The following is a 19518-nucleotide window of genomic DNA, read 5'->3' on the forward strand; positions in this document are numbered from 1 at the left end:
TGTAACATCATCTTTGTCCTTCCAAAGGGAAATGTCTATTTTTTCAGTCTGTCTCAGGCAATGCCTTTGTTTCCATCATCACCTAGGTTTTGGGTTGCTGGCATGGAACAGGTCCTAAAACTTCCTTCTTATTTGTTTATTTTATTTTTTTGAATAGGTATTTATTCACATAGTTCAAAAATCAAAACACTATAAAAAGGTTTATAATGAAAACCCTTGCTCTTATTTTCTATCCTGAATCCTAATTATGTTTATTAGTTTGTTATATATCCTTCCAGAGTTTGTACAAATACCAGTTAAAAAAATATATATATATTTACACACAAAAGGTAGCATGTAATACACACTGTTCTGTACCTTGATTTTTTTTGGTTGGCATGGTGGTCAGGCACTGTTCTAGGTATCTTAGTAAATGTTAATTCATTTACTCTTCATAACTACCTTATGACTCAGGTATTATTATTAGCTCTGTTTTATTGTTAAGGAAACTGAGGTAATAGTAGAGAGAGGCAGCGTAGAGCTTAACTAACTTGCTCAAGGGCACACAGCCAGTAAGTGGCATAGCTGAGATTCCAAGCCAGACAGGGTCTGCAGAGTCCCAGTCCCTCAGTGCTGTGCTGGACTGCCCCTTGGAGAGCTTGCCATGGTCCACAGAGAGCTCTGTCAGACGCGGCACCGTATTCTGCTAAATGGATGTACCATACTTTATTTCATCAGCCCCTTTTGTAATGGATGCCTGGGTTGTTTCCAATCATTTGGCATTATGAGCTGTGCTGAAACAAATAGCCATGGGCATTTTGAATACGTGCAGGTATATCTGTTGAATACATTTCCAATAGTGGGATTGCTGGGGGAAGGGTGAATGTCATCTGTGACTTTGCTACATCCTGATGTACTGCCCGCCATGAGTTGGACCACTTTACACATCCAGTGAAGGGCCCGTTACTTGCAGCCTCTCCAGCAGATTATGTTATTAAACTTATGAATTTTTGCCAAATTAATGGGTAAAAAATGATATCTCAGAATAATTAATTTGCACATCTTTTATAATGAGTCTGTCTGAGCATCCTTTTCTATGTTCAAGGACCATTCGTCATTTTGTTTTATGTGGACTGTCTATACATATCCTTTGTCCATTTTTCTCTTGGGTTTCTGGCCTTGTTCTTACTGGTTTCTAGGAGCTCATGGTATATCACTGCTAAATCTTCTTTTTTCTTTCTTGGCATGGCTTTTTCTGTCTCCTGCCTCTAATTTTTTTTTTTTTTTTAAAGATTGGCACCTGAGCTAATATCTGTTGCCAATCTTCTCTCTTTTTTTTTTCTCCCCAAAGCCTCCATGTACATAGTTGTATATTCTAGTTGTAGGGCCTTCTGGCTCTGCTATGTGGACGCTGCCTCAGCGTGGCTTGATGAGCGGTGCCACATCTGCGCCCAGGATGGGAACTGGCGGAACCCTGGGCCGCTGAAGCGGAGGGCGTGAACGTAACCGCTCCACCATGGCAGGTCCTAAGCCTTCTTTATAACAGCATCTACACCGCTAGATTTTTGGCAGGTTATTAAGGTTTCTTCCCTCCTTTTCTCTGGCAGTGTGTCTACTTTAGTGCTTACAAGCTCTCTTGGCTTCCCCTCAAGGCAGCGGAAGTTGAGGCAGGTGCACACGGGTGATGGGTGGATGGGCGCCACACCTGGAGCAGCCAGAGGCCTGGGGACAGGTGCCAGTGGGGATCCACTGAGTACTTGGTTTTCGGTCAGGAGCACCACAGGCGCTCTGATGGTGGCGCTGGGCCCAGGGCAGTGGAGCCAAACGGCAGGCGGAAGCTGGTTGAGCTAGGAAGCTCACTCGTGCCTAAAGGGGCGAGGCACCTGGTCCAGGCAGACAGCTTGGGAAGCCCCCTCTCATCCATCTGCAGAGACGCACAGGGTGACATGAAGTTGGTCTGTCGCTGTCCGGAGCGCAGGACCAGGGGTTCCCTCGGCTCCCCAGATCCCGCAGAATCCCATCTGCGTCACCCTAGGAGCCGGGGTCAGGCTGCCCGAGGGGCTGTCCACCGGCAAGAGGATGCGAGCAGGACTGGCGCCTCCCTGCCCGCGAGCGGACAGCGCCCTGGGGCTCCGCTCCCGCCGGGGCCAGCCTCTGCCCTCCCCCGAGCCCGCCGGGGCTGGAGTGGAAGCCGGATCCCGCTCTTTCGTTTTCGTTTCCCGGAAGGATAGCAATTACCGGAGAGCCCTCGGCGCCTGCTCGCCCTGGCAACCCAAGCGCACGCCAGCCGGCGCTTCTTGAAAGAGATTCCTCCCACGCCACCTTCCAGTTTTCGGGGCCAAGTGAGGGTTTGGGGAAGGAACGCCTGAGAGCGCCGGCCTAGGGCCCAGCAGCCGCAGCCAGTGGAGCTCTCGCGACGAACAGCCGGGTGGCTCCCTCACCTCCACCTGTAATGCAGGTAAGAGCCTGACGGCTGAACCACGCAGCGCGCCCGCGGAGCCACCTGCCCCCTATCCCTTCTCCACCACCTCAATTTCCGTACCCATTTTTTCAGATCTTTTTTCTGGCTGGAATCTTACTTTCCAACGCGTTCCCAAACTTCACCATCCACCCTTCACCGCCCCTGACTCACCTCCAGCCCTTCGCGCTCTCTTTGAAATCCTCTGCGTTTTATACTGCTCCTCCTACCCCCTCCTTACCCCTACATCAACCAGATGTGAAGTCCCTGGAAGTTCCTACACAAGCCAGACCTTCACAGCTGACAATCGCAGCCCCGCAGGGGCCTCCCTCCTTAGCTGTCCCTCTCCATTTGCCCTCCATTTGCCGTATTTCCCTAGGAGCCTCAGAACCACCCCCAGATCCGGGCCCACTTCCCACCTCCAAGGCCTTTCTCCTCTCCCTCCCCATCTCTAAGATCCATATTCACATCCAAATTTTATCAGACCTCTCCCTGACCTTCATGCTGAAGCACGGAGCTCGAACCCTCAGCAGCTCCCCAGCTGGCCTCTTCCAGGCAGTCACAGCCCGGAATTCCCCATTCCTCATGCCTGGAAGAGGGTGGAGGAGCAGACAAGGAGCTTCCTGCAGGTCCTAGCTCTCCAGCTTGGCAAGCCCCAGTGGCCAGGTGGCAGCCTCTGAGGCTGGATTACCTGGGAAACAGCATCCACTGGGGCAGCAGGACTGGGAGCCGACCAGCAGTGCGGCGAGAGCTACCCGAAAGGTGTTGAATCCTCTTCTGCATTGGCCAAGGCTTCTGGAGTTTGCTTCACTGGCTCCAGATCCACAGTCTTTCTGCAGATGGCTCTCCTCAGACACCGAGAGATGAATGTAATGCTCTTGAGGATCCTAGAATGAGAAAATGACCCTTGCTGGGACTGGTTTCACTTTTACTTTTCATGATGTGGCCTCCTTTGGCTGAGCATGAGCCCCCAGGATCCTCCTGTTTCTACAAAGTTCTGTCACTCTTTTCATCCCTTCATCCTGATGGATGGTCCACCTCACCTCTGGGGGCTGGGCAGCTTGTAAAGCTGTAAAGATACAGACTTTACTTGATGGGACCTTGGGATTCAGAGATTTATCCTTTCTTTTTCTCTTTTGAAAATAACATTTACTTGTTTATTTATTTCTGATTTAAGGTCTTTGTATCCTGGCCCCTCAGGTTCCCTGTGTCTTCTCCCCAAGGTTCCAGTGAGTCCTAGGTCCTCAGATTTCTAGCTTACAAGTCAAGTCTTGGCAGGGGAGCCCTCTGCTGGGATTAGGCACATGCATGAAAAGCTTGAATGGGAAAGATGTAATTTATCAAGTGTCCAGTCTGCACAAGATGTTGACAAGCTGAAGACATCCATGATTCCTACCTTTTTTGTGTGTGTGTGAGGAAGATTTACCCTAAGCTAACATCCTTTGCCAGTCTTCCTCTTTTTTTAAATTTTGCTTGAGGAAGATTAGCCCTGAGCTAACATCTATGCCAATCTTCCTCTACTTTGTACGTAGAATGCCTCCACAGCATGGCTGATGATGGACTAGGTTTGTGCCTAGGATCCGAACCCGCGAAACCCGGGCCGCCAAAGCAGAGCGTGTAGAACCTTAACCACTCAGCCGTGGGGCCGGCCCCTGGTTCCCACCTTTAAAGTAGATGCAGAGATAGATGCTCTTTCCCTTTGAAAAAAATTATTGATACATTTAAGGATGACTGACCCTTCACCAACGTGCTCGACTTTCATGGCCCTGGTTTTTCCTCTCTCTAGGAGGGAGCACTGGCCAGTTCTCCTGTGAGCCCTGAGGCAGCCACACCTTCCCCAGGCACCCAGACCCAAGCCCGAGGTGCCTCTCGAGTGAACCTGCTGGGCGAGGGGGCAATCTGCAAGCTGCCAGGAAGACTCCGTGAGTACAGGGGAGGAGGAAGGCCGATGTGTTTAAAGGACGTAAATGTGATGCATAAACTTCTTGATCTAAGGAACTGCCTTTCCTCCATTTGCTAGTTCTCTGCTGGGTTATCTTTGCCTTTTCCTTGGTGAGGAGGTCAGAGGAGGTAAATGTGAGTTCTCCCTGCGGGGAGTACAGCTGACACGGCCACACGTGAGGGCGGGCGGTCTCCTCATTGGTCAGATGAGGGTTAGGATGCATGAGCTGCTGGGTCCCTTCCAGCCTAAAGGCAAAGAGGTGGGGACGTTGCCGGTGAGGAAGCCAGATGGGGCTGAACAGTGAACAACTGTATGTGTGTAGAGCCCTGTTTTAAATGATTATGTTTAACTTTTATTGTTACAAAAGTAGCATGTGCTTGTAATCAAAAATTGGGAAATGGCAGAGAAGCATGAGAAGAATATATAGAACAATCAAATCCACCCAAAGATGACCACGGGAAATGTATTGGTGGTATCGTTTCATTTCATTTTCCTAAGTAATGCTCTTGCCCCAGGAAACTCATGGCCATGGAGCAGGCTTAGATTAACATATTTGTGCCTGTGTTTCAAACGGCAAAGCTGAGAGGTGGAAAAGCTAAGTGACATGCTCAGGATCACACAGGCTCTCCGTGCTAAGGCGAAACCTCCGTCCTGCTGATGATCTTCTAAGAGATTCTTAAATGTTCTTCCCAAGCCGTGGAAATCATGGGATAGGCGGCTGGCTGACTGCCGGTGGGATCTTTATTCTGGGAGGGAGTCTTAGGGCAGTCACATCTAACCTGGATTGGAAAGCGTCCTGGCCCCTTCCTGCTCAGCTGGCCTGGAGGCTGGAACACTGCTTTATTGATTTCACATCTTTCCAATTTTCTGGCCACAACCTGCTTTTTGAACCACTGACAGAACTGAGCAGAATGTGGGGTATTTTTTTTCACAGGCCTTGGGAAGAGCTTGTTGCCCCCAATTACCTCTGCCGTCCGCTGCCTGGCATTCTTTTAACGGGAGCAGAGCCTGTCTTTTCAGCGTTAGAAGGAAGATGGGGACTCCCGGACGTGAGAGAACCCCAGTGGCAGTGCGATTTGGGGATGGGGTGGGGAGCTCTGTAAGGAACCTGTGTTGCTTCATTTGGTCCAAATGCCAGCCCTGGCCGGTAGCTTGGGGGCTCAGGGCTGCTACAAGGAGATGTTTGGCAACAGTTACACAGAGAGTAGGATTTAGGCTCCATTCCCAGGCCAAGCCGTGGTGACAAGGAAAACAGGACTTTGGGGCCAGTCCTGAAGACCCTGACTGTTGCTGCTGAGAAGGCTCTTAGAGGTCATCTAACCCAGTCCCCTCATGGCTGCTGAGGACACGGAGCCTCAGACAGGGAGGGGCTTCTGTGCAGGGCACTCTGGATTGTCCCCTCTCGTCTCCCCCGATAGTCAAAGACCGCTCCCACAACCAGCTTGCCAAGTCCTAGAACTTCGACCCTGGGAGAGACCCTGGATGTTGCCTCAGGTAACTCCCTCGTATTCCAAGTGAGGAGTCTGAGGCCCAGGAGGTTGTGCGCTGCCCGAGGTTGTGTAAGCTTCCCTCCTCTCCCTTCCCCCAGCATCAGCTCAAGGTCCCTGGGTGAGAGGGCACGGGAAGAGCAGTGGGGATTTAGAAAGTTTAATCACCACCTCAGTAAATACAATTATACAAGCCTTTTAATTTTTTGAAGCCTGGTGGGGCCCCTCTAAGATGGTCACCCGGTCTTCCTGCACCTTTCTAGTGACAGGAATGTCTTCCCTCTTGTAAGCCAGCCTGTTCCCTGATTACTCAACTCGGGATGCAGGGCCGTTATGACCTATTAAGAGCTCCTGAGGTACAGTCCTATTGCCTTGGGTTAGATTTCTCCAGAAGCAGACCCTGAAATTCTTCCCCACAGAGGAGAGAAGGAAGTCTGAGAACGTTCTGTTGGGCCAGGTGGCACTGTGGGCACCTGGAGCTCAGTCCCACTGGGGACCTCGGGGGACAGTGAGAGCCTACCCTGAATTATCCCAACGCTGGGGTAAGGCAGCTGGTCTATATCCACCCGCTTCCCAAGCATGATGGGATGAGGGCTGCTGCCAGGGGTGCTGACTCCCAGCTTTCTCAGGTGCAGAGTCAGAGGCCGGCATTCGGCATTTGCCGCCCCCAGAGTGTAGAGGTGAGAGCAAGGGCCATGGGCGGGGCACCAACAGCACCTCCCATACTTCTCGTCTTAGATTCCATGACTCATATTTACTTCTGAAAATATTCAGACAACACAGTTCTGGCCCTTAGTAAATATCTAACAGTTTTAAAAGATAGGGTATGCTAAATGAGTCATTTTCCTGTAAACAATATCCCCAGTGAGCAAACTGCTGACACCAAATGAGGGTTTGACCTTTCACATGGCTGGGGTGATGTCAGCCCGTTTCTCACATTTCTGGAAATTAGGTTTCCATCGCTGGGCATCTCTCTGACATTTATTCCAAGTCGTCCACCCCATTCCCTCCTCCACCTCCAGCTTTCATTCTAATCCTCAGGGCTGATTTGCCTCCACGGGAAGGTGAACAGACAAAACGCATCTTGCTCGGCTTTGGGAGTCCGCCCAAGTGGAGCCCACCAGGCATTTCCCTGTGGAGCGCACTCGCCCGTGTTTGTTTGCCTGAAATAAACAAAGATGTGCAGTCGAGCATGGAAAGTCCACTCCGAGGATGACTGTGATGTCTAGAGACAGGAGGTGGGCTGGGATGGAGGGGTGGGGTCCAGGGGGGCTCTAGCAGGGTGTCCCCCACTCACAAAAGGAGATTCACAACTATACTTCCCTCTGTGCAAGTGGACAATGAGAGAGGATTCGCTCCTCCCCCGCCCGGGGGGGGGGGGCGGGGGGAATGGAGGAGGTGATGCCACCTCAAGGGACAACTCAGGGGATTTTGAGAGGAGGCAGTTTAGAGATGGTCACCAGTACAGCCTCATTCAATGACAGAGAGAGAACAAAAGTTATCTGTGATGCTAATGGCCTCATGGGGCCTCACACCCAGGTCCGGAGTCTCTTCATTTTCTAGGATTTTATTCCTGGAAAAAAGCTCTATGAAGTTCCCGCTGTTGGATGCAGAGGGATTGAGACATCCTGGTGTTTTGAAGTGGACTTTCAGAGCTCCTGGCTGTGACTAAGCCACAGGCGATGTACAGCGCCACCTCTGATTTTCAGATGTCACTTAGGGCAAAGGGCTGGCACCTCTCCTCAGCTCCCTGGCAGCATACAACAAGGGAAAAGGGCCCTTGGCGAGTGTCAGCATATTTTTCGTGCCCTTGCTCAGGTTCACATCCTTCACTTATGAGAGAGTCCCCAGCACTGATTTTAGTGCTTGATACAATTCTGCCAGTGTGGCTTCCTGGAATCCCAGACCAGGGTACCTGAAATTTTCACGTGCACGTGGGTCTCCTGGAGCCTTTGGAAATGCAGATTCCGATTCTGCAGGTCTGCATGGGGCCTGAGATCTGCATCTCTATTAAACTCCTAGGCCGGGCTGTTGCTGCTGGAAGTGCTTTCAAGGGCCTCATTTTATGCAGCTGAGTCCTAACAGTGATTTTCAGTGTTGGTCAAGGCTCACTAAGGAGGGAAAATCAATTTAGTAGGTCAACTTTTAAAAAATGAAATAGAACATTTCAGAGTACATCATAGATGGTAGTGGTAGCTATGATTTCATGAATACTTTGATTTGGCTCTTTACATATACGTGTGTGTGGGTCATGATATAAAAATGTATTTTTTACTGTGAGTTGAGGTCAGAATGGTTTGAGGTGAATATGATACAGTCTACACAGAAATTAAAATATAATGATGTACATCTGAAATTTATATAATGGTATAAACCAACGTTACATCAATAAGAAAAAGAAAAAAAAAAGGATGGTTTGAGAAATGCTGCCCTGGATCGTGGCATATTAGAAGCAGGAAATTAGATGGATGCAGGTGTAAAAGAGGGAGATGGGATGGAGCGGGGAGCATGGAGACTAGAAACTTAGAATGTTCTGGAAGCTGTGCGTATTGACAGTGGTGCTGTCACCTGACAATGAAAGGGAATATGGCAACAACAAACAGATCAAAGATTCCCCAAACCAACAATTTGAGGACAAAAAGCCTCCCCACCCCTAAGCTGACTCCTTCTTTGGGAAGAAGCCAAGCCAAACCCAGCCTGGCTTGACCACATCCCCACTCTCCCATTTCCCCATCAGACAGTGCCTTTGTGCAGTACACAACACAACTGTAAGTGCTGGTCCTGCCCCCACAGTCTGGTGACAACCAGAAAGCCACGTATGATTACCAAGAAAAGCAGTATCAGCCAAGACAACCAGGACAAGCAATGGGGGGATGGATCTGAGGGGACTCTGGACAGACAGTGACATGCAGTCAACTAAGGACAATGGTAATTGCTAAACCACAGTCGTCATGGGAGAGAAACAAGATAGTTCCTTTGTTTGAGGCAAGCTCCACCAGTGAAGACGCTGATAATCATACTAAAGGCCATTTGTTGGGTTTTTATTCTTGACCAGGCATTGTGCTGGGCGTTCTGTATACCTGTCTGATTTAATACACTCAAATAGGCCTGGGAAGTAGATTCTTGTATTATCCCCACCCTTACAGATGTGAAAACTGGCTGTAGAGTGAGGGGAAATATCTTGTCCATGGTCACCCACAGTAAAATACTGGAGCTGCCATTCGAGCCTGTGTACCTCAGACCCCACAGCTGTCACTCACTCTGAGCGACAGCCTTCAGCATCAGATGATGACAACTCCCATTTTTAGGAGACTAGCCAAGCATTTTACATCGTCTCCTGCGTTCCTCCTGGGGACCCTGTCCGTAGGTCAAAGCCAGCTGCTAGTTCTATTTGGTTGCTACAGGTTGGTCCAGCTCTGTTGTTTCTGGAGGTCACTGACCTAGTAAACTGCAGGGGTGTGGTAAGGAGTAGGGGGACACAGCTTTCACCAGGTGGGGAGGGGCGGCTCGAGTGGGTGTTGAAATCTGGACAGAGGGGTTTTGACTTGGTGGGGTTGATAGTCGGGAGCCATGTTAGTTTCTTGAGCAAGAGAGTGAAAGAGATGCTGTAGGAAGGGAGACCTGGCTGGGGTGGGGCCGGGGGGCAGGAGAGGGCGTTGGTCAGCATGCCTATAAGTCTCTCAGGCCCCTCACTGCTTGCTCAGCTCACTCATTTAGATCGTTTGTGTTTATGGAGCGTCTACTATGTGCCAGGCATTGCTCTAGGTGCTGGAGATGCCGCAGGGACTGAGACCGGCAGTGTGTGCCTTGTGGAGCTGACATTCTGGGCGCGGGGCGGGGGGACTACCTAGGAAGCCCTAAGCCCAGTGGTAAGGGCAGTGGAGGACAATACAACTGAGGAGGAGGAGGAGAGTCCCCATAACCCTGCTCTGGGGTGAGGAGGATGGAGTGCTGACTCTTCAGGGAGACATCCCAGCCCTCCAGCTGTGTCTTGGGCAGAGAGTTCCTCAGACTGCGCCAGCTGGGGGCTCTTCCTGGATCTGTCCCAGAAGCTGGGAGCCGGCCAAGCTGGAAATCCCCAGTGAGCGAGTCACTGGGGCAGAGAGAGTAAGATGATAGCAGGCTAGAGTCCTGAGAGACGATGATGGTAGATGTGGAGGAGCTGAAAATATGATGGATCATTGCCGGGAGAGGGAGCAGCCACGGTCTGGTCTGCAGGTGAGGCTCCTGGGGTGGGGTTAGACCGGGAAGGGGAGACCCAGCGAGGCTCACCCCAGTAACTGGGAGGGAGACCTCTGGGGGGGCAGTGAGCACCTTAGGTAACACTCGCCAGCGTGTGTTGAGCTCTCAGGTGTGCTGGGTCCCTGCCAAGCATTTTACACGTGTTACCTCATCGAACAGCAGGCGCTCCGTCTGCCTTGGAAAGGACATCCCACGTGCTGGACACTGGTCTTAAAGTGATTATCTCTTAGAATCCTCGTGACAGCCCTGTGTGGCTAGTACTATTTTTGTCATCGTCCTCATGACAATAAGGAAACTGAGACACAGTCATTTAGTTCCTGGCATTTACAGCTGACCTGGCAGCATCATCGGTACTTTTTGTTGCTGTTGTATGTTTTTACTTTTACTTTTCATTTTTTTAGGTATAATTTGCATACAGTCCAGCGTGCAAGTCTTAAGTGTACAGCTCCGTGAATTTTTATGGACGTACATGTGCATGTAGCTGAGGGCATCTAGATCAAGATCCAGCCGTTTCCACGGCCCGGGACGTTCCCTCCTCTCTCCTCCCAGTCAGTTCCCCTCCACAGGGCGACCCCTATTCTGCTTTCTCTCCCTAGATTAGCACTGTTTATTAGCACTGAACTATTGACTGTAGTTTTGTGTCTGGCCTCTTTCCTTCAATGTAATATCTTTGAGGTTTATCCACGCGTTGCGTGTAGCCGTCATTTGTACTTTCTGTTTTGTTGGCAAGCAGCATTCTGTTGCGTGAAAACATGGCAATTTGATTGTCCATTTTCTAGATGATGGCTATTTGGGATGTTTCCAGTTATTTTCTACTGTGAACAGAGCCACTGTGGACATTCGCATACATGTCTTTCTGTGGACGTGTCCACCATGGTCTTTCCTTTGGAGTGGAAATGCTGAGCTCCTAACCACTGCACCGCACTGCCCCGCAAACAGCACAGCAGCCCAGAGAGGCAATGTTATTACCCCACTTCACAGAGCAGGAAACTAAGGCTGAGAGAGGTTGAGTGGCTGATGAGGTGACTTGGCTAGCAAGGGGCTCAGCTGGAACCCAGACCCTGAGCTTGGGGATTTGGCCCAGAGCCAGGTGGCTGATCCAGTGAGTGGCATTTCCACTGGTGTGAGGGGCTTTGACCCATTGCTGGTTTGATTGAGGCCTTGGTGGCTGACCCACTCTTGGAACTTGGTCCTTTCCTGGGGATCAAGTCCTATTGGAAAAGCCGTTTGGTGAGGAAGATTGGCCCTGAGCTAACATCTGTTGCCAATCTTCCTCTTCTTTTTTTTTTTTCTCCCCAAAGCCCCAGTGCATAGTTGTACATCCTAGTTGTAGGTCATTTAGTTCTCCTACCTGGGATGCTGCCACAGCACGGCCTGATGAGCAGTGTGTAGGTCTGCACCCAGGATCCGAACCAGCAAACCCTGGGCTGCTGAAGTGGAGCATGCAAACTTAACCACTCGGCCCCTGGGCCAGCCCCCTGGAAAAGCCTTTTGACATTAACATCTTTGAAGACATGAGGAACAAGAAGGTTCCCTCTCTTTATTTATTGGACTGGAAGTGCTGGCAGCAATGGGCTGAAAGGTGAGGGTAGAAGAGAGCAGGAGGCAGTGAAAGAAAAACCAAATTCCACTCCAGGAAGATGACAGGCATCATCTCCAGGGGCTCCTGTGGGCTGTGTGGGGCCTCAGGGTCCCTCAGACGCAGCTTGGGAAGTCCCCTGCCTGTCTCTCTGGGCCTGGGAGCAGGACCACATCTGCTGTGGATAATGTCTGCCAAGTTCAGGGTTTTCCCCTCTTAGTGTAATTTTAGTGTTTTCATGGAGGCAGAACGGCCAGAAGGCTGTGGAATCCGTCCCCACCCTCTGGCCAAACACAGGAAAATGTACCTCTGACGCAGGAATCAGAGACAGCCTCAAACATCATGAAATAGGCGACCCCATAAAAATGCAATTGCCAGTTGGCCCCCGGGGCCCTGGCAGCCGCCCCTGACACCTGAATGTCACCATCGTATGGTCTCTGAGTTTTACACCATTCAGCTTTTTGTGACTCACTTCTGTAACCGCCAGACTGATCTCCCACAGAGGCTCTGTGTTTCTCTTTCCACCAGCAAGGCAGCCTTTTCCCTGCGTTCCTGCCGGGTGCGGGGTCTTCATTAAAATGACGCCTCCTTCTTCTCTGACTGTGCGTGTCCCTGACTGTTGAGGTGACCTGTCTCACCATAGGTTTTTTTAGTGGATCTGCTCTCCTGCAGAGGTTCTTATCTGGCGGGGAGTTTGCTCCCCTCCCCTTGGGGACATGTGGTGATGTCTGCAGACGTTTTTGGTTGTCACAACTCGTGGTGGGGATGTGCTGCTGACATCTAGTGGGTAGAGGCCAGGGATGCTGTCCCACTGCAAGGGATTCTCAGGCCTGAAGTGTCAGTAGTGCTGAAGCTGGGAAACCCTGCTCCACTGCGACCTGTTGGTAAGATTTTTTGTCCTTTTTAAAAAAAATCAATTTAGAGATGCTCTTGACCTATGATAGGCATTTGCCCTTTATCTACCATCCGCATTCCAAATATTTCCCCCAAATCTCTCCTCTTTTAGTTTTGTTTATGATATCTTTTGCCACACATACAAAAATTAAGGTAGCTAAATGTGTCCTTCATTTTGTGTGTGTGTGTGTGTGAGGAGGATTGGCCCTGAGCTAACGTCTGTTGCCAATCTTCCACTTTTTTTTTTCTCCCCAAAGCCCCAGTACATAGTTGTATATCCTAGTTGTAGGTCATTCTGTTTCTTCTGTGTGGGACGCTGCCACAGCATGGCTTGATGAGTGGTGCCATGTCTGCACCCGGGATCCAAACCGGCAAACCCTGGCCTGCCGAAGTGAAGTGTGCGAAATCAACCACTCAGCCACGGGGCCGGCCCCTCATTTTTTCTTATAGCTTCCAAGTTTGTTTCATGGTTGAGGTCTCCCCTACCCTTGTTTAGGGCATGTGGCTTCCTATTTCTACTTCTTTTGAGGTTTCTATTGTTCTATTCATTAGGCCTTAATTCATCTGAATTGATTTTTGTGAATGGTGGGAGGTGAGGGTCCATATATATTTTTGTCCAGGTGGAGACGCAGTTGTGGTTTTTACCATATCTTAAATTAACTATCCTTTCCCACTGAATTAAAATCTCACCTCCGTCATGTATTAACTTTCCACACACACACACAGAATTCTGGGCTCCCTCGTCATTTCCAATGATACCTGTCAATCTTAGGTTAATGCGATCAGATGTTGATTACATCATGGCTTTGTGGTAGCTAGTACCGCACAGGCCAGTTGTCATCTCTATTTTTTTTTTCCCCTTAAATAATTTTTCGGTGGATTTCAGACATTTATTCTTTCCTTTTATGCATTCTTGGGTCCCACAATAAAGCAAGGGGAGGGTCCCCTTCCTCCCAGGGCGGGCCACGTTGCTCTCCTTTCTGTGCGCCTTCTCTTAGTGCCGCTGACGAGGACTGTCATTGGCGAGTCCTGGGTTGCTGGGGTCCCTCCCTCCTGCCAGCCTCGCTCTGTGCCATGTCCCCAGCAGTGGCACCTTGTGTGACACATGGCTGTTGCTTGTTAGGTATTGGCTGACTGAATGAATGAGTAGATGACGCACATCTTTCTTTCTTCAGACATGAACACCAGTGTTGTCTTGGGAACAAGGCAGTCAGAGTTTGGGTTAGTCTTTGTCACTGCCATGGTGTGGCCTTGGGCAGTCGCTGCTCCCCTCTGCCTCAGTTTCCCTACCTGTCAGACTGGACCCGATGAGCCCTGAGCTCCTCCACTCTCACACGGCTGGGGGTTCTGAGAGGGACGAGGAGCTCTTGGGGAGGAGACGTCCCCCACACAGCGAACCACCGGGCCGGCCCACCACAGTGGGCACAGTGCCGGGGGCCCGACCCTGTGAGGGGCCCAGGAAAATGTTCCAATTCTTTTAAAATTGGAAGAAAAAAATGAACTTTTAGGCAGAAGAAAATGTTTTAATATATAACAGTATCCTCCTCTTTATACCAATGCAGTCATAAAAGATAATTTTTTTAGTGGAGGTAGGGCCCATGAAGGAAGAGTGCTGAGGGCCCAAGCGAGTCAGAACGAGCCTCTGCAGAGGTGACCCTGATGGTGGGCTGAGGATTGGTTTTAGGAGCGTCACAGGCCCAGGTGAATAGAGGTGTCGGGGAATAAAGGGAAGCAGCCACCTGGCTGAGTGTTGCTGGAGATGAGAGCACATGATCCGAGTCTGGGAGTAGGAGACCCCCTTGTCCCCTGGGCCGTTCCCCAAGGGAACCCACATCTGAGTTGGCACAACAGAGCAAAGAATACAGCAACCAGACACCCAGGTTGCAAGCCTGGCTGTACCGCATGCACCTGTGTGACCTCAGGTGAGCCTTCACCTCTGGGAGCCTCAGTTTCCTCATTTGGAAAACAGTAATATTAACACCTTCTTCATAGGACTGTTGGGTCGTTCTTGCAGTCACTCAACACTCTCAAGCACCTACTGTGTTTCAGGCACTGTCCTAGGTGCTGAATGCATACAGCAGTGTGCCCAGCACGCTCAGCCCAGTGCCTGGCACATAGTAGTTCCTCATTAATCATTTGTTGAGTGGATAATTGGTAAACAGGCCCGGGGGGAGGGGTACCAAAAATAAATAAGTGATTACTTATATAATGTGTAGATAATAGTAAACATAAACACATGATTTTATCAAATGTAAAATGTAATTACAAAGAGAGTAAGGTGCCAGGAAGGAAAAGGACAAGACACAGTGACAGAGAAAGTGTCGGGGCGTGGGGGGCAGGACAGGAGAGCATCTGCTCAGACGGCATGTTCAGAGGGGGCTTCTCCCAGGAGGCGACATTCAAGTGAGGGCTGAGATAGGAGGCTGAGTGATTGACGGGGGAGAGCTCCCGCCCCCCGCCCCGTGCCCGCCCCCCAGCCCGTGTCCTCGCGTTGCAGGCATCCAGCCGGCGCTTTGGAGCAGGGAGGACGTGCTGCACTGGCTGCGCTGGGCCGAGGGCGAGTACGCGCTGCAGCCCACCCGGGAGCACGGGTTCGACATGAACGGCCGCGCCCTCTGCATCCTCACCAAGGATGACTTCCGGCTTCGCGCACCAGGCTCAGGTCAGGGGAACTCCCTGGTTTCCCTCTGGAGCGTTCTGATGGACACCCGGCTAGGTCCAAGGGGAGAGGTGGGGCGTCAGTTGGGGAGGATCGTGCTCACCTCCCAGCACTGCAGACGCCCTTCTTTGCACAGATGTTTGCCCGGTGGTTCCCAGCTAGAGCCTGCAGCAAAGGAGTCCACTTGGGGCTTATTTTCAGAGCCCCAGGGGCCTGTCCCACCCTCTCACTTTCCCCTCCCTGTCGCCCCGGCCCTGGTCTCCCCACCCGTTTCCACACTAGGACCTCTCATCTCCATCAGCGCTAAGCTTGAGACGGGACATGCTAGTCCTCCTCCGAGAGGCAGGTGATGGCAGGGTAACACGGCCAGCCCTCCCCGCCAGCCTGGTCAGCAGCCTGCCCTCCCGCCCCCACCCCCAGGTGACGTCCTGTATGAGCTGCTCCAGTACATCAAGACCCAGCGGCGGGCTCTGGTGTGTGGGCCCTTTTTTGGAGGAGACTTCAGGCAGAAGATACCCCCCCAGCACTGCCCTTGCCTCCAGGAAGGTGAGGCGGCTCTGCGCGGAGACCCTCCCCGAAATGGGCCTCACTGGGAGGTGGAGGCGGGGCTTCCTCCAGGCAAAGCAGTGACAGAGGCCGGGTGTGGGCCAGCTCCCCCCTCCTCCCTGTCCCGCCTCCTCACCTGACCTCTGCCCTGTGGACCCTCCTGGCGGCCCTTGGTGCTGTGGCCGTCTGAGAAGCTGTGCCTCTCCTCTCGTTTCTTCACTCCTCTCCAGCAAAGAGTTGTGTGGCGACTAGTTTCCTCTCCTCCTCATCTCTCCATGGAGACCCCTCTGCCCAGGGTCTCCAGGGCCCTGAGCATGGGGCTGTCCATGTCCCCTCTCAGTCCTTATCATACACTATGACTTCTCACAGCCTTCGACCCAGGGGCCATCTGCCCCCACAAACTCTGCCCTTGGCTTCCTGGACACATCACCGGTTGCCCCTTCTCAGTCTCCTGGTTTCTCCTCTTCTCCCCTACTTCTAGATGTTGGGGTGCCCCGGGGCGCAGGGGGCCTCTTCTCTTCTCTGTCTGCACTCAGACCTGGGTAATCTCATTTGGTCTCGGGTGTCAAATACCATCTAGTGCTGATGATTCCGTGTATACCCGGATCTCTCTGAATCCCAGACTTGCTCACCCCACGCTGTCTGCTGCACACCTCCCCTGGGTCTCTAACAGGCATCTGAGCCCTAACAGCTCCTCAGACTCCTCACTCCTCTCCAGCCCGGCTCCTCTCCCAGGCGTCCCTGTCTCAGCAAACCCAGCTCCATACTTCCGACTGCTTGGGCCAAAACATTGCATGTCATCTTTGCTTGCTTTCTCTCCCACCCTCATCCCATTGTAAACACATCTTGTTGGCTCTGCCTTCTAAATCTACCCAGAATCCAGCTGCTTCACGCCCCTCCACTGCTGCCGTGGTCCAGCCCCCATCACCTCTGGAGACACCCCTCACTGGTCTTCTTGCTTCCTCTCTTCACCTCCTATGATCTGTTCTCAACAGAGCAGCCAGAGAGCTTCATAAGTCGGGTCTTGCCACTTCTCTGCTCAAAAGCTTCCAGTGGCTCCCATCTTACCCAGAGTCAAAGCAACAGTCCTAACAATAACCTCCCTGCCCTCTGCCATCCTCTCCCACCCCTTTCCCCCTTGGTCATGCTGCTCCAGCCACACTGGCCTCCTTGTTCATTGAACAAGCCAGAGACACGCCTGCCTCAGGGCCTTGGCACTTGCTCTTCCCTCTACTTGGCATTCTCTTCTCTAGACACCCACAGAGCTCACTCCTCTACCTCCTCAGGTGTCTATTCAAGTGTTAGCATGTCACTGAGGCCTTCTCTGATCAGTGGGCAACTGTGCCTTTCCCAGGATTCTCTATCTGCCTTATAGTGCTTTCGTTCCCCGCCTCCCCTCCCTGCCCCCACCCCAGCCGCATTGTATACTGTTTCTATTTTTTTTTTAATCCTCTCTCTCCTCCTAGCCCAGCCCCACCCTAACTAGAATACAAGCTCCATGGAGGCAGGGCTCTTTTGAGTTCAGTGATGTGTTCCCAAGATTCTTAGAATGATGCTTGGCTCATGGAAGGTTCTCAACAGATGTTCATTGGGTGGATGGAGAATCAGGGCCCCTGGGCTCTGGGCCTGGCTCTGTCACCCCTGGGCCTTGTGAGAGATTGTACGGATGAGGGAACAGGTTTGAGAGATTAAGATACCTGTGTGGGAACCGGGGTTAGTACCTGGGCTGTCTGGCCCCCACCCGAGGCCTCCACTGCCTCCACTGACCAGGGGCAGGATGGAGGAAGAGCATTAGGGGTGCTCCCCACGGGCTCCCAGGAAGGACGTGGAGGGGGGTCTGGGCTGGGGGTGCTCAGGGACCACAGAATCAATAGTGCTCATCTGCTTACAGAGGGGACCGGGCCCTTTCAGGTGGCCCCCCAAAGGGGCCTCCTGCAGCTGCCACCCAACCTGGGGCTTGCCAGCTCCTTGAGCCACTCAGATGCCCCCGGCCTGGCCAGGTGGCCCCTCGGCAGGGAGGAGTCCCTCACCTTGCCTCACTGTGCGGAGCTCGGCTGCAGGGCTGAGGGGGTCTGCCCCCGCCCCCCGATGCCGCGGGCCCCCATCGACGGCAGGATCGCCGGTGAGTAGGAGGGTGTGTCCCCGGCCTGGAGGGATGTGTGCTGAGGCCGAGTCCCAGAGGTGACAAGGAAGAGGGTTGTTTAGATCTGGGGGTAAGAGGGTCTGTCCTGGGTGGTGGGGGCGTGGGGTGACCATCCTGTGTTCTGGCCGCAATCTGGATCACCAAGCCCACCCTGTCTCCAGGACACGGACAGTTAGCCAGTCACAGCCAGTCAGATTGACATGGAGTATCCCCCCCTTAAAACTTTATTTGTTTTTAAATAGTTGAGTATTTACTATGTGCCAGGTATGGTTCTAAAGCCTTTATTTAATCCCACAATAGCCCTTTGAGGTTGGTAGTATTGTTATCCCCATTTTACAGGTAAGGAAAATGAGGCACAGAGGGGTTAAGTGACATCCCCATGACCACACAGCAGTAAGTCGTGGAGTTGGGTTGTGAACCTAGGTGGTCTGGCTACAGAGCCTGAGCTCTAACCAGGTGATACACTCCCACTCCACATTCATTGTTAAAAGATTGACCAACAGACAGGCAGCCAGACAGACTGACAGATAAGCTGCCCGCCTTTCCAAAGGGTGTTTTCTAGTCATGGCAGGGCTCCGACATTTATTCTAAGACAGCACAGAGGGGGCAGAAGCCTGGTTCTGAAATGGCTGGGAACCACTAAAACGCAATGATTTGGTCTTTTTAATAATAATGCTTAACATTCTTAGAGCACTTCCTCTTTCCCAGGCACCGTGCTGAGGGTGCCTTGGTCTCTTGTGTTCCTTAATCCTCACGTCACCCCGTGAGAGGACACTGGCTTGGAAGAGGTTGGGTGACCGGCTGAAATGACCCCGCAGGCAGCCTGGGGTGGGACGTCAGGTCTTGCTCCCAGGCGCCCTCTGCCGCTTGCCTCCACTACGGCACATTTGATTTTCCCTAACCTCCCGTCGGGGGCTCAAGGGGATGGATGTTACGAACCTTATTTAACAGAGATCCAGGGGGCTGAGTGACTGGGCCAGGGGCAGGGACGGACTGGGAGGCTGCGGCCACTGCCTGCCCCACCACCTGCCCGCAGATGAAGGGGCCTTTGGTGTCTGCAGAACTGGGTTAGAACTCCCCCTCTGCCTGCTGCTTAGGAGCTGGGCGACTTAGGACCCGTCTGTGCTCCTCTGAGCCAGCTTCCTCTCCTCTTCCGGGGATAACCTGGGGTTGGGGTGATTGAATGAGATGCTGAGTAATGAGCCCCCGAGTGGCCGTTCCTGTTACCGCTGTCACCTTCACTGTCCTGCCGCACGTCTGGGCCCAGCCTCTGGAGCCCCAGAGCCCCCGTGCTGCCTCACAGCTCCAGGCGAGTGCCCTGTCTGCAACCCCTGTGCTCGATTACAGACTGCCGGCTGCTGTGGGACTACGTGTACCAGCTGCTCTCTGACACCAGGTACGAGCCCTACATCAGGTGGGAAGACAAGAATGCCAAGATCTTCCGAGTTGTGGATCCAAATGGGCTCGCCAGACTCTGGGGAAACCACAAGGTAAACCTCAGCCAGCAGGCGGGATGGTGTCAACACATCCAGCAGAGGAGAGGGCAGGGGGTCAGAGTGGACCCCTCAGCACTAGGGGACAGTCCTCAA

General features: G+C 52.2%; 1 protein-coding gene across 4 annotated transcripts in view; it reads left to right on the top strand.

Annotated features, from left to right (window-relative positions):
• The first annotated feature begins 1888 nt into the window (after nucleotides 1–1888).
• Nucleotides 1889–19518, top strand: part of ETV7 (ETS variant transcription factor 7) — a 35302-nt gene continuing 17672 nt past the window's right edge. For 2 of the 4 annotated variants that reach the window (XR_006885201.1, XM_046638935.1), the window contains exons 1-6: nucleotides 1889–2437; nucleotides 4224–4359; nucleotides 15079–15243; nucleotides 15661–15786; nucleotides 17678–17908; nucleotides 19277–19419. Coding sequence is in view for 3 of the 4 variants with exons in the window: in XM_046638935.1 (XP_046494891.1) it covers nucleotides 2432–2437; nucleotides 4224–4359; nucleotides 15079–15243; nucleotides 15661–15786; nucleotides 17678–17908; nucleotides 19277–19419 (807 nt within the window). In the remaining variant the exon portion in view is untranslated. The remainder of the gene's footprint in view (nucleotides 2438–4223; nucleotides 4360–15078; nucleotides 15244–15660; nucleotides 15787–17677; nucleotides 17909–19276; nucleotides 19420–19518) is intronic. The other 2 variants (XM_046638937.1, XM_046638936.1) reach the window with 2 other exon arrangements.

Source organism: Equus quagga, chromosome 15, assembly GCF_021613505.1.
Source record: "Equus quagga isolate Etosha38 chromosome 15, UCLA_HA_Equagga_1.0, whole genome shotgun sequence".
In the NCBI taxonomy this organism is placed as follows: domain Eukaryota; kingdom Metazoa; phylum Chordata; class Mammalia; order Perissodactyla; family Equidae; genus Equus; species Equus quagga.